This window comes from Lissotriton vulgaris, chromosome 7 (assembly GCF_964263255.1).
Source record: "Lissotriton vulgaris chromosome 7, aLisVul1.2, whole genome shotgun sequence".
Taxonomy (NCBI): domain Eukaryota; kingdom Metazoa; phylum Chordata; class Amphibia; order Caudata; family Salamandridae; genus Lissotriton; species Lissotriton vulgaris.
In genome coordinates, this window is record NC_141695.1 from 502,887,216 (window position 1) to 502,914,717 (window position 27,502).

Consider the following 27,502-nt stretch of genomic DNA (forward strand, 5'->3'; position numbering starts at 1 on the left):
GCTTACCCCTCTGCCCCCGGCTCTGTCCTAAAACTGATCATCCGGTTCAAAGTTCACTGTATTTACCCTCCTGCCCCACACTTTGTCCTAACTCTGATCATCAGGTTCAAAGCTCACTGTGCTTACCCCCTCTGCCCACGCTCTGTCTTAACACTTCACATCCGTTCAAAGCTCGCCAGGCTTACCCCCTCTGCGCCTCCTCTGTCCTACCACGTATCATCAGGTTCAAAGCTTGCTGTGCTTACCCCCTCTGCACTCACTCTGTCCTAACGCTCATCATCAGGTTCAAAGCTCGCCGTGCTTACCCCCTCTGCCCCCGCTCTGTCCTAACACTTATCATCAGGGTCAAAGATCGCTGTGATTATCCCCCTGCCCCGCTCTGTTCTAACACTTATCATCAGGTGCAAAGCTCGTTGTGCTTATACCCCTGCCCCGCACTTTCCTAACACTTATCATCAGGTTCAAAGCTCGCTCTGATTTTCCCCCTGCCCCGCTCTGTCCTAACACTTATCATCAGGTTCAAAACTCGCCTTGCTTACCCCCTTCCCCCGCTCTGTCCTAACTCTTATCATCAGGTTCAAAGCTCGCCGTGCTTACCCCTATGCCCCCGCTCTGTCTTAACACTCATCATCAGGTTCAAAGCGGGCCGTTATTGTCCCCCCCGCTGTGTCCTAACACGTATCATCAGGTTCAAAGCTCGTCGTCCTTACCCCCTGTCCCCCACTCTGTCCTAAAACTTATCATCAAGTTCAAAGCTCGACGTGCTCACCCCCTTCCCCCGCTCTGTCCTAACACTTATAATCAGGTTCAAAGCTCGCCTTGCTTACCCCCTCTGCCCTCGCTCTGTCTTAAAACTGATCATCAGGTTCATAGCTCGCCATGCTTACCCTCCTGCCCTCCGCTCTGTCCTAACACTGATCATCAGGTACAAAGCTCGCTATGCTTACCCCCCTACCCCCGCTCTGTCCTAACACTTATCATCAGGTTCAAAGCTCCCCAATGTTACCCCCCTGCCCCCGCTCTGTCTTAACACTTATCATCAGGATCAAAGCTCGCCATGCTTACCCACCTGCCCCCCGCTCTGTCCTAACACTTTTCATCAGGTTCAAATCTTGCGGTGCTTACACTCCTGCCCCGCTCTGTCATAACACTTATCATCAGGTTCAAAGCTCGCCGTGCTTACCCCCTGCCCCCGGCTCTGTCCTAAAACTGATCATCAGGTTCAAAGCTCACCGTGCTTACCCTCCTGCCCCCCTTCTGTCCTAACTCTGATCATCAGGTTCAAAGCTCGTCGTGCTTACCCTCTCTGCTCTCGCTCTGTCCTAACACTTATCATCAGGTTAAAAGGTCACTGTGCTTACCCCCTGCCACCGCTCTGTCCTAACACTTATCATCATGTTCAAAGCTCGCCCTGCTTGCCCCCCCTGCCCCGCTCTTTCCTAACACTTATCATCAGGTTCAAAGCTCACTGTGATTATCTCCCTGCCACGCTCTGTTCTATCACTCATCATCAGGTACAAAGCTTGTTGTGCTTATACTCCTGCCCCCACACTTTTCTAACACTTATCATCAGGTTCAAAACTTGCTGTGATTTTCCCCTGCCCCCGCTCTGTCCTAACACATCATCACGTTCAAAGCGGGCTGTGCTTGCCCCCGCTCTGTCCTAACACTTATCAACAGGTTCAAAGCTTGTCTTGCTTACCCCCTTCCCCCCACTCTGTCCTAACACTTATCATCAGGTTCAAAGCTCGACCTGCTCACCCCCCTGCCCCTGCTCTGTCCTAACACTTATCCTTAGGTTCAAAGCTTGACCTGCTCACCCCCTGCCCCCGCTCTGTCCTAACACTTATCATCCGATTCAAAGCTCGCCGTGCTAACCCCCTTTCCCTCCTCTCTGTCCTAACACTTCTCATCAGGCTCAAAGCTTGCGTGCTTACCCTCTTTGCCCTCGTTCTGTCCTAACACTTATCATCCGGTTCAAAGCTCTCTGTGCTTACCCCCTCTGCCCCCGCTCAGTCCTAACACTTATAATCAGGTTTAAAGCTCGCCGTGCTTACCCCATCTGCCCTCGCTTTGTCTTAAAACTGATCATCAGGTTCAAAGCTCACCGTGCTTACCCTCCTACACTCCGCTCTGTCCTAAAACTGATTGTCAGGTTCAAAGCTTGTGGTGCTTAACCCCCTGCCCCCGCTCTGTCCTAACACTGATCATCAGGTAATAATCTTGCTGTGCTTACCTCCCCTGCCCCCGCTCTGTCCTACCACTTATCATCAGGTTTAAAGCTCGCCGTGCTTATCCCCCTGCCCCGTTCTGTCTTAACACTTATCATCAGGTTTAAAGCTCGCTGTGCTTACCCCCCAGCCCACGATCTCTCCTAACACTTTTCATCAGTTTTAAAGCTTGCCGTGCTTACACCCCTGCCCCCGCTCTGTCCTAATACTTATCATCAGGTTCAAAGCTCACCGTGCTTACCCCCCTGCCCTCCGCTCTGTCATACCGCTTATTATCAGGTTCACAGCTCGCCGTGCTTACCCCCTTTCCCTCCTCTCTGTCCTAACACTTCTCATCAGGCTCAAAGCTTGCATGCTTACCCCCTCTTCCCTCGCTCTGTCCTAACACTTATCATCCGGTTCAAAGCTCTCTGTGCTTACCCCCTCTGCCCCCGCTCAGTCCTAACACTTATAATCAGGTTTAAAGCTCGCCGTGCTTACCCCATCTGCCCTCGCTTTGTCTTAAAACTGATCATCAGGTTCAAAGCTCACCGTGCTTACCCTCCTACACTCCGCTCTGTCCTAAAACTGATTGTCAGGTTCAAAGCTTGTGGTGCTTAACCCCCTGCCCCCGCTCTGTCCTAACACTGATCATCAGGTAATAATCTTGCTGTGCTTACCCCCCTGCCCCCGCTCTGTCCTACCACTTATCATCAGGTTTAAAGCTCGCCGTGCTTACCCCCCTGCCCCGTTCTGTCTTAACACTTATCATCAGGTTTAAAGCTCGCTGTGCTTACCCCCCAGCCCACGATCTCTCCTAACACTTTTCATCAGTTTTAAAGCTTGCCGTGCTTACACCCCTGCCCCCGCTCTGTCCTAATACTTATCATCAGGTTCAAAGCTCACCGTGCTTACCCCCCTGCCCTCCGCTCTACCATAACGCTTATTATCAGGTTCACAGCTCGCCGTGCTTACCCCCTTTCCCTCCTCTCTGTCCTAACACTTCTCATCAGGCTCAAAGCTTGCTTGCTTACCCCCTCTTCCCTCGCTCTGTCCTAACACTTATCTTCCGGTTCAAAGCTCTCTGTGCTTACCCCCTCTGCCCCCGCTCAGTCCTAACACTTATAATCAGGTTTAAAGCTCGCCGTGCTTACCCCCTCTGCCCTCGCTTTGTCTTAAAACTGATCATCAGGTTCAAAGCTCACCATGCTTACCCTCCTGCCCTCCGCTCTGTCCTAAAACTAATCGTCAGGTTCAAAGCTTGTGGTGCTTAACCCCCTGCCCCCGCTCTGTCCTAACACTGATCATCAGGTAAAAAGCTTGCTGTGCTTACCCCCCCCCTGCCCCAGCTCTGTCCTAACACTTATCATCAGGTTCAAAGCTCGCCGTGCTTACCCCCCTGCCCCGTTCTGTCTTAACACTTATCATCAGGTTTAAAGCTCGCTGTGCTTACCCCCCAGCCTCCGCTCTGTCCTAACACTTTTCATCAGTTTTAAAGCTTGCCGTGCTTACACCCCTGCCCCCTCTCTGTCATAATACTTATCATCAGGTTCAAAGGTCGCCGTGCTTACCCCCCTGCCCCCCTCTGTCATAACGCTTATTATCAGGTTCACAGCTCGCCGTGCTTACCTCCCTGTCCCCCCTCTGTCCTAAAACCGATCATCCGGTTCAAAGCTCACCGTGCTTACCCCCTGCCCCCCACTCTGTCCTAACACTGATCATCAGGTTCAAAGCTCGCCGTGCTTACCCCCTCTGCCCCGCTCTGTCATAACACTTATCATCCAGTTCAAAGCTCGCAGTGTTTACCCACCTGCCCCTGCTCTGTCCTAACACTTATCATCAGGTTCAAAGCTCGCCGTGCTTAACCCCTCTGCCCTCGCTCTGTCCTAACACTTATCATTAAGTTCAAAGCTCGTTGTGATTATCCCCCTGCCCCACTCTGTTCGTTCTAACACTGATCATCAGGTGCAAAGCTCATTGTGCTTATACCCCTGCCCCTACACTGTCCTAATACTTATCATCAGGTTCAAAGCTCGCTGGGATTTTCCCCCTGCCCCCGCTCTGTCCTAACACTTATCATCAGGTTCAAAGCGGTCCGTGCTTGCCCCCCGCTCTGTCCTAACATTCATCACCATGTTCAAAGCTCGTCTTACTTACCCGCCCCGGCCCCCACTCTGTCTTAACACTTATCATCTGGTTCAAAGATCACTTTGCTTGCCCCCGCTCTGTCCTAACACTCATCATCAGGTTCAAAGCTCGCCGTGCTTACCCCCCTGCCCCCGCTCGCTCCTAGCACTTATCATCAGGTTCAAAGCTCCCCGTGCTTATCCCCCTGCCCCCCCTCTGTCCTAACACTTATCATCAGTTTCAAAGCTCACCAAACTTACGCCCCTGCCCCACGCTCTGTCTTAATACTGATCATCATGTTCAAAGCTCGCCGTGCTTACCCTCCTGCCCCCGCTCTGTCCTAATACTTATCATCAGGTTCAAAGCTGGCTGTGCTTACCCCCCTGCCTCATGCACTGTCCTAACACTTATCAGTTTCACAGCTTGCCGTTGTGCAGCACAATATCCTTGGTGCAACAACATCAACTTTTGCATGGCTAAACACTTATAAGGTCCCAAAAGCGATACCTATTCCCTATGCCAATGCTGGTTTCCTTTGATTTCTCTCCTGCCAGCGCCTCGCTGGCACTGGCACATGGCGCTGCTTGCAGTTCAGTTAATCTCCCTGTGTTGTCCTCCAAAAACACCTCTTCCTGACAGCTTGTTATTGCCACGGTCTTTGCTCATGTTTGGGCCACTTCCCTCCTGTTGCTGCTTTATGGTCATCCACTCTTAGTCTTGTGTTTTTGGTATAAACAGAGCAGCTTCAGTCTATCAGCTGTTCTCTGTGCTGGCTCATAACATAATTTGTAACAGTTTGCCTCAGCTCGCACATGCCGAGTGCTGCTGCTACTGTCCAGGCACAGGGAGAATCATCATCTTAGAGAGCGAAAAATGCATAAAAACTTGAATACTTGTTCACTGTATTTTTTAGATCACCTATATATACATTAATTAAACACATTAGGATCATAATGCCTGCTTTTTAGGTCTTGCGCCTAGCGTTGCAGTGCACAGCAATGCTCGTGCAGCGCAAGTTCTCTTGTACGGGCTTCAGAAAGCTGACCACACACGCGGCCCCCTATTAGCTTTAGCGTGCTTTAAAAAATAAATCAGGTAAGTCCCGCCTTTGCTCCGCTCATTCCCATCAGCGCTTCCTAGACACCGACAGGCTCCCTCGTTTCCCTAGCTGTCCACATGGACATATGTCCTGTTGATGTCACAGTGATGCAGGTCGCAGGATGATCTTGGCAAGCAGCAGAAGGTGAGCATATTAAGATCTTCGATATGGACTCGCTATGGACATGGCTGCGAGCAGGGCCGAGGGGGTGAGGCTTTCATCAGGCCTGTCACCTTTTGATACCCTCGCCTCCATTAAAAAATGTTTGCCTGTGAAGTGATCGTCCTATTCTCACAGCAGTAAACAATTTCTTCAGGGACATTCCCTCTTCCCTGGGCACTTCCGGGAAGCATCCCCCCAGACACAACTGTCTCATAATACTGCCCTTGTTAGCTCCCTTCCCTGTACATGGGCTTCTCCATAAACACATCCTGTCTTTCAATCCGGGCACTGGCTCCTGCCTGTCATAGCGCAGGATGATATTGGCAAGCAGCAGATGGTGAGCGTATTAAGGTCTTCGATGTACTGTGCATGAACCTGCAGCAGCACATGGGGACACATAGCTGCGAGCAGGGCCCAGGCTTGCATCAGGCCTGTCACCTTTTGATACCCTCCCCTCCATTGAAAAATTCACGTGTGAAGTGATCATCATATTTTACCTTGTCCCAAACAGGGGGACATATTGGAAATAAGTTTGTTCTTTTGTTGAAGTGTATGTTCACTAATATTGTCTTAAGTCTGGTGTCAGTTCGTTATTGTATTGTCCTTTGGCTGGTATGTCTGAAAGAGATACATTCTCGCATAGCGAGGATCACATCCAAAAATTAATTAGTGCACCACCTGTCTTTTCCTCTGCCACGTTAAGTGTAACAGCAAAGACCAAAAATGAATCTGACAAGTTGATCAGATTGAGGAAACAACAAATTAGGACAGACCTTCATGGTCATTTTCTACTATTACATCTACAAGCAGAGACAATACCCACTGGGTTACAAATTAGAAATACTCCCATGGTATTTACTGATGACCCAGAGTATAAGAAGGGATTTAGTGGGATAGAGACCAAATGTAGCAGGGACTTGATGGTCCTCACCATCGAAACTGCACACAATCAATCAATCTGAAGGAACTAGCAGAAATCTCGTTTCTAGAAGCGGCAATTCAAAACAACCAGTTAATCACTGACGCCAAAGGATTGTTAGAAAAAAGAGAAAAAGAGTTACTGGAGTTTAAGGACTACACGGTGACTCAGAAAGGAAGTAAATTCGATCTGGACCCAAAAGACTTTTCACTGGAAGTAGTCTACCCGTACTTGCAACCGGGCTTCTAGACCCGCCCAACGCCGTTTTTTTCAGGATAATCAAGGTCGATCTCGTAATAAGTACTTGACGTTCTCTGATACATCATCATCATCATCGGGAGGTGAGACGGATATGAACGATACAAGGAGTAATCAAAATTACAGAGGAAATCAACAGAATCAACCACAAACACCGCAACCTTTTTTATCCAGAGGCCAACGGAGGGCAAGGGGACGCACTCGCCCAAATTACCAACCATGGGAAATGCGGACCAGACATCAATATTACAGGAGTTAGATCAATCACCTGTGGCAGGGGCTGCATTCTAACAGCTTCGGAAATATCAATTTTAAAGAAAGGATTATCTTATGTCCCGGTGCGACCTATTGATTTCGTCAAAATGAAATTGGAGATTTTGGAATTTTGTCGCAAAATCCGACTAAAAACATTCTTTAAGGACACACCTGAACAAACATCTACGGAAGTGACTGGACTTCGAAACAAATCTTCATTTAGTTCACCTGTTTTTAAAATTCCTAAAGAAATCATTACGTTTGAGAAAACGTTATTATCAGGTATAGCTTCCCTAGAAACCAAAAAACATTATGTCAACTATAACATATCTAGAGAAGAAAAAGAGGATAGCTTTTCATTAAAAAACGACACCAACAGGTGGATATAGGTGGAGCTGTAGTCCTCTGGGACATAAACAGATACAAAGAGGAAGTTAAACTTCAACTGGACGACCCGAGCTGTTCTAGGTTGATCAAGAAAAATCCCACGGACGAGTTGCAAAAATAACTTTTTTTCATCCTTCAGGGAGGTCTGGACCTAGGTATCCTAGGACCCAAGGAATTCTCATTTCTTCAAAATAAACACCCAAGAACACCATTGTTCTACGTCCTTCCTAAAACACATAAGGACCAAAACAACCCTCCAGGCCGCCCGATAGTTTCGGGATGTGCGTCGCTAATTGAACCAGTCTCTAAATACATAGACTTTTTTCTAAAACCCTTCGTTGAAGAGATTCCGGCACATCTAAAAGATACCACGGATTTTTTTAACCAAATAACATCGGTCCCTTTTGATGAATCAAGGCAACTATTAGTGACTATGGACGTAGTCGCATTATATACACAAATACCTCAGGAACAAGCTCTGGAAACCCTTACATTCTTTTTAGACCAAAGGGAACAACCAACACGAGTGCCCACATCGTTCATTGTACAAATGGCTACGTTTGCGCTACAAAAAAAATATTTTATGTTTGACAAGGACTTCTACTTCCAGATCAAAGGGGTGGCCATGGGCTGCCCCTTTGCTCCGGAATTAGCGGTACTGTTAATGGGCCTATATGAAAATAAATTCATCTATAATAACAACCCATACGCCGAGCACATCACAAAGTATACGAAACAGCACGGCGTTTGAAGCTTGACTTACAATTCCTCCTTCTTTCTTCCCCAGACATAGCTGCCACACTATTAAATAGGTGAGTGCCCCGTAATGATGCACATGTGTATGTTGTAGATTAGATGTAAAAATAGCTGTGACTGTGTGGGTTTCTAAGATGTCTGTTATGTCTCTTCCATTTAGAGTGTCTTGTCATTTGAATATCACCTATTGTAGAAGTGCTTTTCACACTAATAAGGTAAGGGAGCTTGGTACCGACAGGTGGTGCTATTGTTAGTGAATCAATTCGGTTTTTGGACGTCATATTCAAATTAGTGTTTGTTTGTTTTTTATAGATTGTTGGTCCTGAGGAGAACCCCGCAATTGGGGGTTCGAAACGCGTCGACCTGTTTTGGTGCCTTTTGTCAACTGGGAATATAGCGTGAATAGTGTTCATAAAGCAGGGTTACATTTCTAAATTGCTTTTATTGTACTGAATTAAATCCTTGGATGCAAAACCATTTATATGGACAGAGAATTCACTATTGACATTAGGACCTAAGTGTATATTTTGGTATGTTAGGAAAAGGGTGAATGTATTGGCCAGTGTGTGAGTTGGATGTGTTGTAAATTTGTAAATTGTATTGTTCATCGAGACCTTGATGTAATGTAATATTGTATATTTGTACATGCACCAAAAAAAAATGCTGTCGATTTGTTTATGAAAAGAATGTTCCACTAGTGAACAAATGAATCAATAAACTAGTGACGTAAGTAAAAAACGGACCGTTATGCTTTCTTCATAATAGGTCAGCATAAATACATATAAGTAATGTCCAGTACTGGCATTTGTGTTGTTCTTTAGTCAATTCAGGCTCAGCCTTGTCGGATCAGAGCCACGACACTGTGTCGTTTTTCTCTTCACCATATTTTCATGGCAGTAAACAATTTCTTTAGGGACATTCCCTCTTCCCTCGGCACTTCCGGGGAGAGTCCCCAGACACAGCTGTCTTATAATACTGCCCTTGTTAGCTCCCTGTATATGGGCTCCTCCCTAAACACATCCTACCTTTCAATCCGGGCCCTGGCTCCTGCCTGTCATAGTATTGTACTGTATACAATAAAAGTACAAAAAATATACACACCTGTTCCACAAGCAACTAAAAAAACGCAGTGCACATGGCAACCCTGGGTTTGACCTCCGTGCCTGTGCACGAATCTTTGGAAGGCGCTGTTACAATTTACACCTTTTGTCTTGAACCAGCACCCACGTATTGTAACAAGGGTCCATGCCATGGGCCACAATGTAAGTGATCAAATTGGGTCTGCCCCCCAATGGCTTGTTTGTACAGAACAGCCACTAATTGTCGTTTAGTGGTCCTTCACAGCCCTTGGCCGCGGTGTCACTGCACTCTGAGTAGGGATTGCCGCCTTTCCCAGGGCAAATATTCACCATCTCTTCACATTTAATATTCTATCGTTTTCTTTCATTTTTAAATGGCCTTACTGTCTTTAGGGTTCATTTGGGCAGCTTTAGAACACATTTTAAAGTGTTTTCTTTTAACATTTACTGTTCAAAGTATGTTACTGATAAGGGGGAAAAATATTGTCTTTATTGTATTTTTTCTAGTTTTTGTACCTGCAGGACACTAACATACAGGTAGGTCATTCTGGACATTAATATACAGGTCATGCAAATATAAAACAAGCCGGGTGCCCACCCTCTGAGACATTTTGATCCCGTGAGACTTTATCCAATTAATATGAAGAACTTAAAGATCTTTGCAGAAGGAGTAACATTTTGTGACAGAGCAGGGAGTGAACAAAGAGGTCTTTCTGGAATGGAAAGCAAGTATCAGCATGGAAAGTGTCTTTTCTTTATGCTAAGCAAGTTAGGATGTAGCAGACATGGTGACCTAAGCTTTCCTTCTGGACTGTAAAGCAAACATTGCCTAGCATGCATAGAAAATTGACAGGAGAGATCTTTCTGGAATGCTCTCCCACGCAGTGATGAATGTCCTACCTAAAACCTACTTACTCATAGATAAAATGGTATATACAAGTAAAGGGCCAGAGGACAACCTGCACCCTCACACAGGACAAGACAAACGTAATTTCTTACCATTCACTACACTGGTAGAAAGCCCTTTGTGCATTCCCCAGCATATGTTCAAAGGTGGCACCAGCAACACGGGGGCAGCGGGTAAAGAGTGTTTATACAGATAGCTCCCTGAGAACTCCCTACTTTGCTACAGCCACCTCAAAATGCTGTGAGCAATGGGTACCACCCTTTGACTGACAGGGCACCAGGATCTCAACTTCTGCTTTTAGAGGACCCAGAGACAAAGCTCAGAGCCACACCAACCAACCGCAGCTAGGCTACATGTAGTAGTGGGAGCCTGTGGGTGTATGTGGGCCACTTAAAAGGGGTTGGAGCCCTCCAAGGACAGAGTATCACTGCCCTGCGATTTTACTTTGATACAGAAGACTCCCACAGACACATGGCTACAAATAAGGTTTACCACTGATAATGCTTTGTCAATGAACAACAAAGCTGCATTTTGGCTATGCTTCTATTTTCTATGTACATAGCTAGTTTGCCAGAGTTCCTTAACCCACAACATGGATTGCCACCAAAATTGAGACTGCCATGGATCACACATTTGGCTGATGCTAATGATTTGGCATACGACAAAAGGCTTACAACACCTATTATGCCGTTTAAATTATTTCAAACTTGATAATGGATTAAGAGCTAACCAATGAAAAACTAAGTTCTTTGAGTTCAGAAAGAAAAGTAAGAAACCATATTTTGTATTAGGTAATGCCATAATTGAAACAGTCACTCAATATGACTGCCTTGGAGTCTAGATTGATACAACACTATCCTGGACTAACTATCTCTCAATTATCCTTATTATCCCTCCACAATGGGGCCACAATGAACTACTTTTGTGGTTGTTTTGGGGAAGACTCCACAACCTTACAATATTTAATAATTTACCTGGAACTTTAAAAAACTTCAAACTAGTCTATGGAACTTACCATTTACTCACTAAACAAGGTAATTAAAGCACATTATTTACCAGACTTTGAGACTATGGTTAAACTTAACAGAGAGGCACGAAAAAGTATCCTGCGGAATGCCTTATTGAGTGCCTAAAGGGAGAAAGATCTCACCTCATTAAAGAGAGACAAACATATGGGTCGGGCACTTGAATCCTATCTGTCGATGCATAAGGAATATATTATCTCTAGTTTGCAAGGTACGACCAAAAGAAAATGCCTAAGGTTCTGACTGCTCTATATACCTATGTATAAATTTGAAGTTGCTGCAATGGAGGAGTGCTTGACGTCTTTATGTTTATAAAGAGGAAACCAACTTTTTAAGACCAGCAGGTATAGACTCCCAAGAACATAACACACACAATCTGGGGCTGGTCGATGGGATCTATGATAGATGTGGTAAGGTCTGCTGCAAATTAATTTTGCTGACAAAGGAAAAAGAAGACGAGAACCCTCAACCACCCTGAGGTGGCATGCTTCATCATACATACGCCTCCTTACACCAGAACAGCTAATTGTGGTGTGGGTCACAACCTCTAAATTAGGAGGAGCTCGTAGATGTATAAACTACCCTATGAGAGCATATGGTGTGGGTTAAACAAGCAGAGTGTGCAAAGTGTAGTTTAGTGAAATCTAAAACTGCGCCCAGTCAGACTCTCAACCTTTGGCGTAGCAAAGGGGGTCGGAGGGGCGGGGGTTTGGGGGCGGTGGCCTCCCATTCCCCCCACTCTTTCCTAGGGCCGTTAGGTGCGGAAAACGCAGGAATCGATCGCCAGCACACCCCCTCCCCTGCTCTTTAGGCCACCACCGTGCGGCAAAGGCTGTGACCGTCATGGGAGGGAAAAGGCATAGCTATGCCACTGCTCTCAACTTTTATTTGGGCTGCCAGGGACACAGTTAAACAAGCATTTGCTATGCAATAGGTCTCGCATTATTAAAGTTTGAGCTATTGGTGTTGCATTCTTTAACAATGCCAATAGCTCAAACTTTAATAATGCGGGACCTATTGCATTGCAAATGCTTGTTAAATTTCCCGCTGCCTACCGTTAACACGTCTGTGAATTTCAGAGATCTTGTTTCAAGGAGCATGACTCCCCAGACCGACCAGTTTTTTTACCCATAAACTGTATTGAGCACTCTAGTTCATTCACACTATTCTGTGACACAATTTTTTTTTGACTGACTTCAACATGGCTGACTTTGAGGGAATTACAGGTAAACCTGTGCAGTCCTGTTTTATTTGTTCTGTACATTTATTGGTTCGAGGTACTCTTTAGAACATTTGGCGCCCTGGTCCTGCCGCCGTCGAGCCGAGCGGACTCTGTCAGAGATCAACGGTGATGTCACCCTCATTTGTTCCCTGATGTCCCATTAGGCACTACGAGTGAACTAACATCCTTACACTTTATTTTGTTTGCGTGAGCGGTCTTCATCCTTAGTGCACAAAACGGACCTTACTTTTAGCTTAACCACAGCAACAACAGGTTAGTCATGAAACATTGGGTGGTGGATGGGGCTGGAAGGTCTGTTTTACACAATCTGGAGATTTTGTTCTTGCCTAAGAGATATAGTACCAGCAATTCTAGCATTTGAGAACGGACGGTGAATGTTTACAGTTTGCTTTTAGGTTACATTTCTATGTTCTCGCTGTGATTAAGTGTAACATTTCAATGAATTGAGTGACTATCGGAAAATACAACTAATTGCTACTTCTGTACAATTTAGTGGTTTATTTTATGTCAGTATATAAAAAGAATATGTCTTGACCGAAAATCCTGGGGCCTCATTTATGAAAAGTGACGCATCGCTGCGTGAAAACAGCGATGCGTCACTTTCCACTGCGCACTCCTTGCGACACCAATGATGCGTCATATTTAATGTATGACGCATCATGTCGCAAGGAGTTACAGATACGTCAGTATTTCTGACGCATCTGTAAGCGCAAAAGTGACGCATTGCTGGAGTGTGTCACAAAAGTGACGCAACTCCAGCAATGCGTCCTTTCACATGGGGAAAGCCCCATGTGAAAGGGCTTGCGTCAGTCTTACGCCTGCTGTGAGGCAGGTGCAAGATTTTGACGCAACCGCATCCTAAAAGTGACGCAGTGAAATCTCATAGATTTCACTGCGTCACTATTACGAGGCTTTTTGCGGGGGAACGCCCCCTCTGCATACATTATACCTGACGCAGGTATAATGTGGCGCAGGGGTTTAAAAAGTGACGCATCTACCTAGATGCGTCACTTTTTAAATATGGCGCAACAAGGCGCATGTTTTACGCTGCCGATGCGTCACAAAAAGTGACGCATCCGCAGCGCAAAACTGACGCAAGGCCTCATAAATGAGGCCCCAGGAAGGGCTTAAAGTGTAAGTCACCCAAGACAGCCATCTCTTGGTCACTCTGCTCCTTCTCTCCCTCTTTGTTCTCTTACATTAAACGTAGGAAATAATAATCCTCAGACAGTATGCACTTTACTGTAAATTATTATACTTATTGTGCAGTGCCAAATTCAGGGACTGGAAACATTTATCATGAACAAACCATGCATCAGGTAAACTTGTGTAAAGAAATAGGTGCTACTATGATGTGGGATGATGCAACTATTACCAATCCAGGGTGGCGCCTAATCCATCAAAGTGAGAGCTGCCCTGGCTGCAGTGTACTTGCACTGAGCTCCTTGCACTAAACGGCGTCGCAGTGGGTGCGGCCTTCACTCAGTGAGAATCATCAGTTCTCCCCATGCATATTCTCTTTTCTCTAACTTTAATTGGCCTACTCTGTTTCTCTTGTAGTTCTCCTCCTGTCTTTCAACCCTCCTCTCTCCTATTACACATCTGTCCCCCAGAGTTCGCCCCTCGGTGCAGGACCTCTCCCAGAAAGCTGCTTAAGCACTGCAGGGAATGCATGCTAATTTCCACAAGCATACACACACTTTTTGTAGGCCCCACTTGTTTATAAATGTAATTAAAGTTTATCAATAATTTAATGTATTACTCTTCAAACCACTCCTAAGAGTTAAAATACCATTTTCACTGCCAAATCTGCTGCCAGGCTTGGAATTACTGCCACACAGTCAAGTGTAGTAATGTGCGATAATATGCTGCAGAGTTAAACACTTATAAGTTCCCAACAACGAGACCGATTGCATTGCAAATGGTTGTCTAAATTTGATATATACACCATTCTTTAAGAAAAAAATGCCTGTATTTTACCAAGTAAACCAACGTAACATGGCCATTTAAATAAAAACGATATTTACCTTTTTGCTAACATCTATCCATTCATATACCACACATATCTATTCAAGTACCTACTCATCTATCGTCCATAATCCATCCTTCTCCGATTATTCCACCTATATGGCACTAACCCACCCCGATGCACAGCCACCCCCCTTCCATGCCCACTGTCCTACTACCCGTGGCCTTTTCCCTTCCACACTGCCTGCCCTCGTATCGATTTAGTATTGACAGTCACCCACAGTGTGCAGAGGCCATGTTAGCCAGGAGAGTGCTGAACGAGGGCGTGCTCGTGAACATGCTGTGGGTGCTCACACAAGTGTTGCCAGGCAGGGTACCAGGACTTCAGGTGTGCGGGGTGAGTGTTTGAGTTTCCAGTGACGGGACTGGGTGTGAGAGCCCCAGGGCTAGGGTGACCAGAATTTTAAAGTAAAAAACCGAGACATTTAACAAAAATAGAAGAAGGACTACAATTTATCAACTGAGTGCACAGAATGGCAGTGCTCCTTAGAAGAGAATTACAGAAAAGGTAGTAAGAACATAAATAAAATACCATTGTTGAAGTAGCATGCCTGTTAATTAAATTGCTTTCGTATAACAGCTGCTAACTATTCCTGCTTTGCAAAACAAAAAAGGATACCTCCAACCGTTTTCAACCAATCCTCTCTAAAACCCGAGGCATGAGCTAAATTTCCTGAAATCTCCTGGGACAGCTGGTGAAAACCTGGGACTGTCTTGTCAAATCCGGGTTGCCTGGTTACCCTACCCTGGGTGGCAGTGGTGTAACATAGGCCCCGCAGCCCCTCGGTGCGCGGGGATCCCGAGCTCCGGAGGGGCCACTTAGCACAGTACTCTGGCCTGAGGGCTCATGACTGACTCCAGAGGGGAGCCTCCATGAAATGTGCAGGAAGCCCCCTAAAGTTTCGTTATGCCCCATGGCAGCTATGCCTCCAGAAGTCTGGCGGTGTTGTGAGGAGCAGTATGGAAACTGACATGCTCAATTACACACTATGCACTACTCTGTGAATGTGTGTGTCTGAACAAGTTGGTGTGCCTCTGTTCGGGAGTGTGTTTTAGTGGACATCTCCTCTACATGGCGTGTGGTTTAAATAAGATGTAGTATAAAGATTTTCATCTTTCTTTTTGTGTACGTGTTTCCCTGGGCATCTTAGTGTAAACGTGTGTGCGTTAGTATTATTGTGTGTAATTGTGTTAGTCTCTATAACGATACGTGTGTATCTTTCGATTTGTGTATATATATATATATATTTGTGTGTGGGGGGGTCTTTGTAAGTGAATCTGAACTTGTGTGTTTTTCCGATTCAGCGAGCATGTTAGATGTTTTACAAAGGAGAGATCTGCATTATTTTTGACATTTATTGGTCAGACACCCCTCAGAGGCGACCCAAACAGATAAACATACAATAAGTGTGACTGTGCCGGGCTGTGGGTTGAGAGCAGAGAGACCACAAACCATAACAGCATAAGCCGGGTAGAGAGCACGAAACGCCGACAGCGCTGCCACCATGGGGAAGAAACAGAAAGGAAAGTAGGAGGACAGGTAACCGCTGTCCCTCAGCCTTTAGGCACCTTCATCCTGACCGCCATCTTCCTCATCACCCGCAATTCGTGGGCAGTGCCAGCATTTTTGTTCCCATGCGCTGCATTAGGGGTACCAACCTCGTTCTTGTAGCACACCTTTGCCTCCCTCTGCTGATCTAGAATCCCTCTCCCCTTATGGGGAGTAATGACATGCGGCCCAAAAGGTTCCTATAAGTTTTTTAGACTATCCAAGCCCTCAAAGACGACATAAACACATATGAGGAATTGAAACCAAGACCCGCAAGCATGATTAAAATATATCAAAATCTTACTGTGGCCACACTCCTTTTAAGATTACCAAATTGCAGCTGATATTTCACTTTAGGTCTAATGGGACTACATTGGCACAGAGTGACAGCGCTTTTTGGGTATTGCGCCTAGCGTTGCAGTGCGCAGCACTGTCGCTCAGCGAGAGACTTCTTGTAGGGGTTTTCAAAACTAACCTAGGAAACGCACACGCTCGTGCGTATGCTATTTGTTTTGGCCCACGCTATTGGCTTTGGCGTGCATCTTTTTAACAAAAACAGCAAGAAATTGGCCAAAGGCTGGCGCACTGCTCCGCCCATGGCCTATTGGTGTTGGTTACCCACACAGCCGCCTTGTGGTTTCAATTATCGTGCCCAGACACAGGCGCGATAATTGAAACCAGATGTCTTGCTGTGGCACGCGTGCACCAATCGCAGGCTTGTTCTTTTTTGGAACCATTTCACAGGGAAGCAACAGAAGGAAAAAGAGGTTCTGAACCATTTCTTCAAGTCACGGTTTTCAGTAATTCTTGCATGCTGCTTTTTTATTATCTTCATGAAAAGTTTGCCTAAGTCCCAGCTTTAGACTGATCCTCTCATCTATCCAACAAGCAGACCTCCGAGTGTTTTCATTCTCACTGCTGCAGCTCTTTGTATAACTTGCATTAATGTCACTTGTACTTCTTTCTTGTGTCCCTAATGTACTGCGGTGTTTATTGTGCACACGAAAGAGAAAGTATTCAACCCAGACGCAGACATATGCTGAATTCACATTCAGCAACACATACACACAGATGCCAAACACACACACCCACTAAGCAACACACACAAATAGATGCCGAACACACACACACACAGCAACAGACACAGACTCAAAAAGATTCAGAACACACTTCCCCTGCAACGCACACACAGACACAAATCGATGCCGAACAAACCCGCTCAAGCTATTAAGAAACAACAGCACAGTCTTAAACTAGAATAACTCAGGAAACAAGCCTAATTTACGGATGGGGCACTAGAATAACTCAGGAAACAAGCCTAATTTACGGATGGGGCATTAATCAAATTTAAAATGCCAATCCCAAGTCCTGAGTGAAGTCCAGGTCGGGCACAGACTCTAGTTTAAGCACAACTCCCTGTTACGACCCAGGTGTGAGGCAGGGGCACCGGCGGTTAATGTCTGGCAGGCTCCTGCCAGCTCAAACCTGAGACACGTCGTATATGCGCCTTATGTGCAACTGGAATTAGGGGTGTCATTCACCAATATAATATCAACCCATCCACACCTCACGAAAAGGGGTGGGGCCAAGCTGTGCATCGAGGGAACACTGAATTCTGCGCAATGAACATTGGCGGAGTGTGCAACGCCCCGCAGAAAACACACACTCTGCTGGACTATAGTGAGTCGAGGCTACATTTTTCTAACTTGTTTATTCCCAAGAAATATAGAAGAAATCTACTGCATACGCCTTTATGCGATGTAAGCTGATGGAAATGACTTGGAGTGCCTGTACTACGGGAAATGACGTCCTTGCCTGTCTGTCCAACCATATATAAACACATGCTGCGCCACACTGCGCCCTCTGCTCACCTAAAAAATAAACGTTAACTTTGATCCTAATGCTCTGTGTTTAAGTGCTTACATCTCTAGACACCAAGAATTACAGAAGAGGTGGTCGGTTTTCTTACCAGCTGCTTTAGATGCAAAGTACGTAATCTCACCCATCCCTGAAGGCCAAGTGTACATCTGCATTCAAAAATTTCACTGCCGGCGTATGCCACTGACGGTAACAAGCATTTGCAATGCAATAGGTCTCGCATTTGCGAGATTTTGAGCTATTAGTATTGTAAATGACAATGCCTTTTATTTCTGTGTTTTGAAAACCTGCAAGCAACGACTATAAGTACAAAGTGCACATAAATAAAAAGTATTGTCATTTACAATGCCAATAGGTCAGAGTTTCGAAAATGAGAGACCTATTGTATTGCAAATGCTCATTTTTAATTCTTTCTGTTCACGCACACACTACTCATTTTTTTAAAGTCTGACAGTTGTGAGGTGATGGCTTTAATTATCCAGTGGAGTAATCTGGTCTGTGTAACCCAGCTAACTAATTAAATTGCAGCACGTTTTTTTTTTGAGAAGCAGCATGGCCTCTAGTTATGAAAGTAGCACCAATCATATCACTTACCAAGAAAAGTTAATTTGATATGTGCCTCGATTCAGAGGCTAATAAAATCGGGAGCTTTTATTGCTTACAACCTCATCTCGTCTTCATCTAGCTATCCATGTCTTTGCGCTTTACGAGATGACACTGGATCAGGAGTAACTCAGATGTAGACATACATGTTCATTAGTAAAGAGTCAGTGCACCAAGATTGAATGGCGGCTCAAATGTGGCTGAGCAGGTACTTTCGGTGCAGAGTAGCATTTTAATGCATTTACTTCCCGATCGACAAGTGCCTTTTTATAGACCCGTCTTATTTTCCCTAGCCGATCGTGAGATTGATGGCACTGTACACCCAACCAATCTTCACTTACACGGTTGCTTCTTCGGTCAATCTAAGAGTAAGGATGCTGTATTAAATGTGTCATCGCTTAAACAACACCTCTGAGTGTAGGCAACTCTTTACTAATCTCTTAATAAGGTCCCAAAAGCAATACCTATTGGCTAGGCAAATGCTGGTTTTCTTTTTGGTGTAGCATTTTATGTGTTTTCCAGCTCTCTCATGTGCTTCTCCCACAACAACCTATGCCACCTTGTCTTCGTGCTGCTCTTTTCAAGTGCTTCTTTTCTCCCCCGCCCAAGCTTTATTTTTTATTTTATGCCCCCCGCCTACTCGTCGTTGCTTGCCTCCACCTGCCCCTTGCACTCGCTTCTCTATCTCCCCATGGCCCTTTTTGTAATGTAATTTTTTTTTTCAAAGGACATGGCACGTTTGTGTTTACAAACTGCTCTTCTGTGCCTCTTAATTTTCTTTGTTCTTCCTTTTGGCCATTGCTGCGCAGCATCAGCAAAAAAAATTGCTGTTGCAGTACAACATAACAAAAAAGCACTGGCAAAGCCACAGGATCCCAAAGGTCAGACCTTCTATCTTTGCCAAATATTTGTTTCTTTCTGTCTCTTGTGATGATCCTGCTTGCGCTCCTTTTAACACATTGCGTGTGCTGTAATTTCATTTCCTCTTCTTATTTCCTGGAGTTCAGCAGGAAAACTGCAATTCGGATTCTTTCTCCCTACTTACAGTGCTTTATTTATGGCAGGTGCAGTATTATATCGTAGCAAACACAAGGAGATGATGGACGGAGCACTGAAACTTTTCAGACACTCACCCCCAGTCTCTATTTGATCTGGGTTGAATCCCTCATCATTCTTTACCTAACTTCACCACCCCAGTTCAGACCCAGCCATATGCAAATAAGTCCTCATAGGAACAGTCTATTCAAGGCACACTTATTGAAAACTTTAACCAATTTTGAATCCCAAATGTGATTTTTTTTCTCGTTTCCCCCAGATTAAAATTACAATTTTAGTATTTTGACTGTGTGCTGGCCTAGAAACAAAAGGATGCAAACCGCCTAAAGAATGCATATTCTTTTCTACCATGTGAATTAGGAGAAGTATAAACCCCAGGTAGCTAAGTGCAGATGGGGGTGGCCAATTTATGACATATGTTTTTGACGCTAAAAAAAGAATCTCGGAGAAGTGTGATTCCACAAGATCGCGATGTCAGCCAAATGTGTTAAAGTATTCGGAAAATGATGCAAGGGGCTGAGATCCCAGGAGTGGCCATTATACTCGTTCTGTCTAAAGTCTATGATTCTGCAAATACCGAATCAAGGTACAAACTCCTGGTTTTAGGCATGTAAAGCCTGCTGCAAATCAGGTAGTAACATAGCAAACATGCCCGGTTTGTGCGTCTTGGAATTGGAAATTTGCACTTGCTTGTAGTGTGATATCTCCCATTTCAAGGTGTGCAAAGCATAATCTTGATCTTACTGCTGCATGATCGTCAGAGCTCTGACAATTTCAAATTCCTCTTGGAGTATCCTATTATGCGGAGTTTTCCCATTACTACCTGCATGATTGTGGCAAGGTGTGTAATTGACTTTCTGGTATAACAAATTTAGCAAATGACGATGGTGCTACTTGTAGAAGAGATGGCTGCCTTGAGCATGCAGTGATCTACTGCAGGACTCGTGATCCCCAAGCGTCTCTTTTGCACATCACCGCTTTATAAACTGTGTAATGGAGAAGTTTCGTGTGTAGTCTCCTCATGTCAAGTCTGATCAAACATTGTCTAGGATTTGTTTGCTGCTATAGGTTTATAAGCAGGCAAAAACCATATATAGATGACTTCCTTAACGTGCATCCTGATGACGTCACTGGATATTTTGCTATGTCTATGATTTTTATGCTGTGCTATCAATTTTTGCATGCCGTGTACGCTGCATAGCTGGTCATACAACAATTTTTACGCAATAGAGGTTATGTACTTAGACTAGTTGCTGCTACTTAAAGGAAAAGAAAAGTTGCGTATTGTAAATGAGTTCTTTTTTTATAGATAAAGTTAATCATATTGGATTAAATTACTCAATGTCCTTTTTCTTATTGAGTCAGAGTTAATTCTGGCCTCTGTGGGTCTGGGACAGCACTGTCTTCAATGTATTACTTCCTCGTAGAATGGGAGGCCTCCTTTAAAGAAAAAGTGATATTGAAATCTGTTTCACTGTTTGAACCTTTTCAATCGCAATATGGACTTTTAAAACATTTAGGTAATTATTATAACGTTTAAAAAGTGTAGCTTGTTTATAAAAAAAACTCCTAAAATGCGTTACAAGTTTTACAAACAGGATGAAATATTCGACTAAATATTGCATTTCTTTAAAACATCTTCTTTTGCAAGGGAAATTGCTGCTAGTATTTTGTGAAAGAAGGTGCAACGTTAATTTGAAAATGTGCACCAACCGAGCAAACAGTAAAAAGGTGTAAAACTCTACAACTGAATTAAATTGTGTACTTTTTAATTACGAATGGATTTCAGTTTAAAAGAAGATGGAGCAATACTTTGCAGACAGTTTGCTATCTTACAAAACATGATTGTGGAATCCGAGAGAGATGCGAGCCCTAATTTTCCCTCTCTCTTTAGAAATGTCATACTCAGCATGGAACAGGTCACGCACAACATTTGAAGAATAGACAACTAAAGGGACATGTCAAAGGCGTCTGCCGACACACTCCGTAATGCTTTAATAGTGCACAAAGATGCGAAGCAGATACTAAATACAGGGTACATTGCAAGAACATGATTTCAATAGAAAGTGTAGAAAGACTTATGAGGATGCCATAGTTCTGCATGCCAGTTTAACTATTCATGGTATGTTAGATATGAATGGCACTGTCACAGCACCAGACAGAGAAATGAAGAGGATCCAATTGCCAAACATTTCTCTTGTCCAGGACAAAACGTATGCAACATCAGCATAACAATCCTGAATTGGAAAATGAATGCAGAGGTAAAGAGCTGAACATAATAACTCAAATTATTGTAACTAATTGATGCTGATTACACACATATAAATGATTTATATCAGATTATACAACTGTGAGTCCTTTATGTCGATTCCCTTCTATTCCATGCTTTATAAACTTAAGTAAATTCACTGTCCAAGGGTCAACGCTCATTGGTCTTGTATTTGGTCCACACTCAACAATATACTTTCCACTGATATTTCCTTTGAGATTTTACTTGTCGTTTGGGGCGGACTCTCCCCTATTTGGAATGTTCAATATAATGTTTGTAAATTTATTGACCTTTTCATTGCTATTTCCTTCCAGACAATTACTACCAATTGGAAAGACACCTCAAAACTTGCTTATAATCAGCGACGGCCCGTGGAGGGAGTTACGGTGGGGCAGGAGGGCGGGGAGGGGGAGGGGCAGGGCGGAGGTTGCTAAAAACCGGCATATGGATAATTGCAGGTAAGTAAACAATTTAATTAATAAAACGAATTTCGTAGTGCGCCTTGCATCGCAAAATGCAATGCAGTGCGAGCTACGAAATTCGTTTTATTAATTAAATTGTTTACTTACCTGCAATTATCCATATGCCGGTTTTTAGCAACCTCCACCCTGCCCCTCCCCCTCCCCGCCCTCCTGCCCCACCGTAACTCCCTCCACGGGCCGTCGCTGCTTATAATGCTTGGTGGAATTTGTTGCGTCATCACCAGAGACTTGATCGTGCCTAAGCTACAACTTTACCTTTATTAATCAAAAGAGATTTGTTATGGTTACCTTTAACTGATTACCTCTCCAGACTCACTCCTTAAACGATTTCACTTTTTCAAATTGTTATTTGATATTTACAGGTATTGATTGTATCTTCTGAGTTGCCTTTTTGTTTCTCTCCCTCTTCTTTCTTTTCCTTTTCCCCTTCTGCAAAAATACCCACAAAAGCTTTGTTTATAGGTATATTTTTACCCTTTCTCTTTTGGGGTGGGTATCCTAATTATTTCTGTACATTAGATGCTTCATGCTATTTTTGATTGCCTAAACTCTGTAATGATGTTTTACGTTGTTTACTTTTACTCAATAAAGCTTTTTAAACTCAATAAATTTTAATAAAAAGTATTTTTTACAAATGGACCCCCTCCTTCTCTGCCAATAATTGTTAATCACGACTTTCCAGCTCTTTTATTTGCACATGGTGCAATTCCCTCTTCTTTGCTCACACTTTTTCAGTTATAATCCAAATAGGTCTTGTGTAGGACATTCAATTCATTGTCCTCACCCTCCTACAGGGAATTGTTCTGAATTGCAGGCGAAAGTTGAAAATTGTTCATACCAATCCTGTAAATCTGGTGTACGCAGTTCCAATCCGTCTCAGCTGTTTGTAAATAGTCTGAGAGAGGGCTATTTGCGTTCTATAGGTTAGCCTCATCAACGAACCAGCAATGCCATTTGCTGATTGGGCTTTTGTTAAAGCATTAGTTACTTACTTTGAATCATCAACAAAACAGAAGTGATGCAATACTTGAATAGTATAATATATCCACCAGATTCAGAGGCAATTTGAAAACAATGCCACTCCAGTGCTCACATGCTCTTTTTTTCTTTCCAGGCCTTCAGCGTTGTGTTCCAGCAGGCTGTTCAGAAGTCCCTTCCCGACGAGGTCCTGAAGCAGCGGGTTGCGAACCTCATTGACAGCATCACCTTCTCGGTGTTCCAGTACACCACCAGAGGCCTCTTCGAATGCGATAAACTGACATACACCTCCCAGGTCGCCTTCCAGGTAAACATACTGACACCTCGCATGAGAACAAGACCGGTGCTCTCCTCAGAGGACGCACGGTTGGCTTTGCACCATATTTCGAAGAAAGAAGTGATCACACTTTAATCTTTCTATTTCATTATTGTGTGGAGCGTATTTACACAGAGCAGTGACCAAGAAAGTCTTGGGCTAAATAGCAGCATCCAGGATGCTTTGCGCAGCTAAATACCAATGCAGTAAGAGTAGGTCAGTCGCTTCTACTGCTGCTAAGATGACCCTGGTTACTTCCAGTGTGAGATTTGGGCTATATGACAAAGGGACAAGGTACCCAAGGGATGCAGGACTCAGGAGGAATCCACCTTTTTGCCTTATGGTTGTGCATACTCTCGTTACACTAAGCAGAAGAAACTATTTTAAAACTTTAACTTAAAAGAAAAGGCTCTGCTTTTGGTCTCTTTCCTCTGCCACAATGTAACAGCCCCGGAAGTGGGATAGGACCTGTCCATCCAAGTTGTCATTATTTAGCAAGGTTAAGGAATGATCCATAGTGGGTTCACTGTGGCTGTCAGTTGTGACCTGACATATCTGCTCTGTCAGTGATGCTTTCTGTGTTCACTGCAGCCCCAACGCGTTGACTGACAGAAAGTCAATACTTCATGACAAACATGAATGATTTGTGAACAGTTACCGTCAGAAGGAGGTGTCTACATCAAGTTGTGGTACCATCCAGGACAAAAAGCGTTTGCAGAAGGGCTCTTAGTGCGAGCAGTGACTGGACAAGGTCTGGCCAGATCACTTACAGAGGCGGCAAACTGCACCACCAGGGCTGATGCTCGGCTTCTGCAAGAAGCATTGCAGTTCACAAGGCCTCACGCCATTCACTGGTTAATGCTCCAGCTCCGCGGCAGGCACTGTTACGGCATCATGTCTTGTTCGCAAGACCAGTCACACGAAGCATCCCAAATACTTAGAACACAAACGTATCCTACGTGTCTACTATCATCTGTATCTGTAATACACATTTAGATTCACAAAGCAAATCTGTAAAGCATATTTTTGTGCTGAAAAAGTTAATGTGTTAATTTCCTGTGGCTTATGAATATTTTCTGGAGATTCTGTAGCTCCGTTTTCAGGCTAAGACAAAGATTGCAAGAGCATCAGAAAGGAAATGAAAACGATTGAAACCAAAGAGACGGACGTTACAGCTGCTGCTGTAAGAGGAGCTCCCCGCACTTTGAGAAGTCACAGTAATAAGGCCACCAACACAGTACAAGGTCTAGTAAAGGTCTCGGTAAATGTGTCCCTTGCTCATCCCTTGGTAGCTGGCTGCGAGCAGTCAGGCTTAACTTAGGAGACAGGTATGTAAAGCATTTAAAAACACCAATACACTAAACAATTAAGACACAACACACAATAAAAATCCCACTTCAATTTAAAAGAAGCATTTGCAATGCAATAGGTCTCGCATTTTCAAGAGTTACATCTATTGGCGCTGTAATGTGTTTTACCTATGTGTTTTTCTTTGGAGTGTAGTGGACGCATCTGGTGTGGAGTGGAATTATATGGGTTGTATTGTAATAATTGTTGTATGATGTGTAAATCTGTTGTGTGTATTGGAGGTATGTGGTGTGTTATGGAATGGTGTTGGTTATTTGAAATATGTGGTTTGGTGTGGATTATGGGGTGTGTAATGGAAATGTGTGGAGTTGAATTGTATGATGTCATGAAAGGAAATAAGTAATGCATCTGTTTACGAGTATATTTAAAAATGAAGAGCACACACTGTATTTCCCAGGAGACACAGGCCCAGGACACACAAGCTCTAGGGAGACACGTTTCTGATAAAACCTTATTTTTAACCTAATATAAAAAGGGTGTGAAGGTGTGGCTTAATGGCTACGGCAGCTGATCTTGAAGCAGGGGAACCAGGATCGAGTGTGGCATTGGCTCACACATCTGTGATTCTGGACAAATCACTTAATCTCCAGTGCCTAAAAATGAACGTGTCCATCACTGTCAAAGATGTACGGTGGCACATGAATGGGGTTCCCTAAATATAGTAATGCGTAGGTGAAGTCTACTGCATGCAGAACAAACGGCAAATATAAAGGCCCAGAACTGTGAAGCGGGGTGTCTGGGTTAAAATTACTGAGGGGACTACAAGGTGTCGAAGTACTTACTGGGTGCCTCCAAATATCAATGGGCACAGAGTGGGAACTTCCAGTCAGTCCCCATATGCCATCACTGCTGGACAAAGACTGTCCGAGAGCAAGCGTGGACAGATACCTTTAGCTGTCAATCACTGCAATTCAACAATCGCTGCAACTCGACAGGCTCACTTCAACCAATCAGTTCACATACAGGTATGCAAGGAAGCACAGGGGTACAGTTCAGTCTAAGATATTGATGTAGTCTGTTGCTATTCCCTAGCTCATTGAGTATGTGTTGGACACGCAGAGCAAAGAACTATTTATCAATAAGTACCGTTATGTGCTCAATATATTGTTTGAGGTTGGACATGGCCAACTGGGGATTAGGGGCGCTCACGGCATGCGAACCACATCCCACTTCCGTACACGGCAAGACAACATAAGAGGGCAATGGGCAAAGCATACTTTCCTCCCTCTGTTGTATCCATGTCCCGTGTCTCTTGTACAGAGTTTTGCGCTTGATAAATAAACATATATTTAGACAGTCAGCATGCACACAGAATCCATATATGCTTAAATGCCAATATTAAAGGTGAGCGGACTGCGTTATTCGTCGACACTGGTGATCACCTTTTAATAGATCGGTATGTGTGTATTCAAAGCCACCTCCCATTCTGACAACACAAAGTTATGGTCCGACAGCAATACAAATAGAAATGGAACGCCAGTTAAAGCAGAGAGATGTGAAAGTGCTGATACTGATCATTAGTAAGCACTGGGTATAAATACACTTGCCCACCCACCAACCGAACCAAATTGCTAAAAGAACGGGTGGATTTGGTTATTGGTGGGTACTTGATTATTACCAAACGCTAGATGTTGACATACCCCCCCCCCCCCCCCACCCCCCCACTGCTGCTCGAGCAGGAAAGGAGAGTATGATTATAAATGGAATAAAGCTTGTTCTCGATATTATAACTTTGTGGGTTCCAACACATTATCTGATGCCCCCAGTAGTTGAAACTGGCCGACTAAGAGAGCGCTAGACACATGCTTTGGGCAGTAAAGTGACAGCTACTGATCAGTATATGTGTTGCACAGCTAACAACTAATTTTAGTACCCACTGATAGTCAAAGATCAAGATTTAATGGCAAATTATTGATAATTCGATCTGTACTGATAAGCAATAGGTATCTATGTTGCCTCACCTATTCCATCGCTGTTGAAACCCTACAGCGTGGGTGAGTTGAGCTTGGGCCTCTTGGCGAATGGTGGGCCCTGCTCCACCACATTCTCTGCCATCCTCGGTCAAAAGGTGCAGTTTCTTCTAGCGAACAAATTGGCCTAACCCCTGTTGAAAACCTCTTTGTGGAGAGAGTGAAGGGGCCTATGCTAAATCTTTACTCTATGTGAAACAGTAGTTTGATTACCGCCATTGTAATATTTTAATTATGCAGACACCAGTCCAGTGGCGTCACGCCCAGAGCTGCAGAGATTGGAGCTGGGCAATCCGGTTCGAGTCTTGGAGCAGCTTAAAATCCTGTGAATCACACTATTGTTTTAAAAAAGGCAATTACTGAAGGCCATCACCAATTCCTGAACTTAGAATGCCTATATCTGCTAAAAGCAGCATTAGGTAGAATGGAACACTTCGTGGAGTAATAGTTAGAGCTGCCGGCTTTGGAGCTGAGGTGCAGGGTATGAGTCTCCACATCGACTCAACATCCGATTCTGCACTAATCACTCGATTTACTGTACCAAACGTAAACAAATAATTTAAGCAGCCTCTGCCAAA

General features: G+C 44.3%; 1 protein-coding gene across 1 annotated transcript in view; it reads left to right on the forward strand.

Annotated features, from left to right (window-relative positions):
* DNAH9 (dynein axonemal heavy chain 9) overlaps nt 1-27,502 on the forward strand; it is a 1,435,662-nt gene that overhangs the window by 961,044 nt on the left and 447,116 nt on the right. Inside the window, exon 58 of the mRNA XM_086930591.1 lies at nt 23,407-23,577. Within this exon, the coding sequence (XP_086786717.1) occupies nt 23,407-23,577 (171 nt within the window). The remainder of the gene's footprint in view (nt 1-23,406; nt 23,578-27,502) is intronic.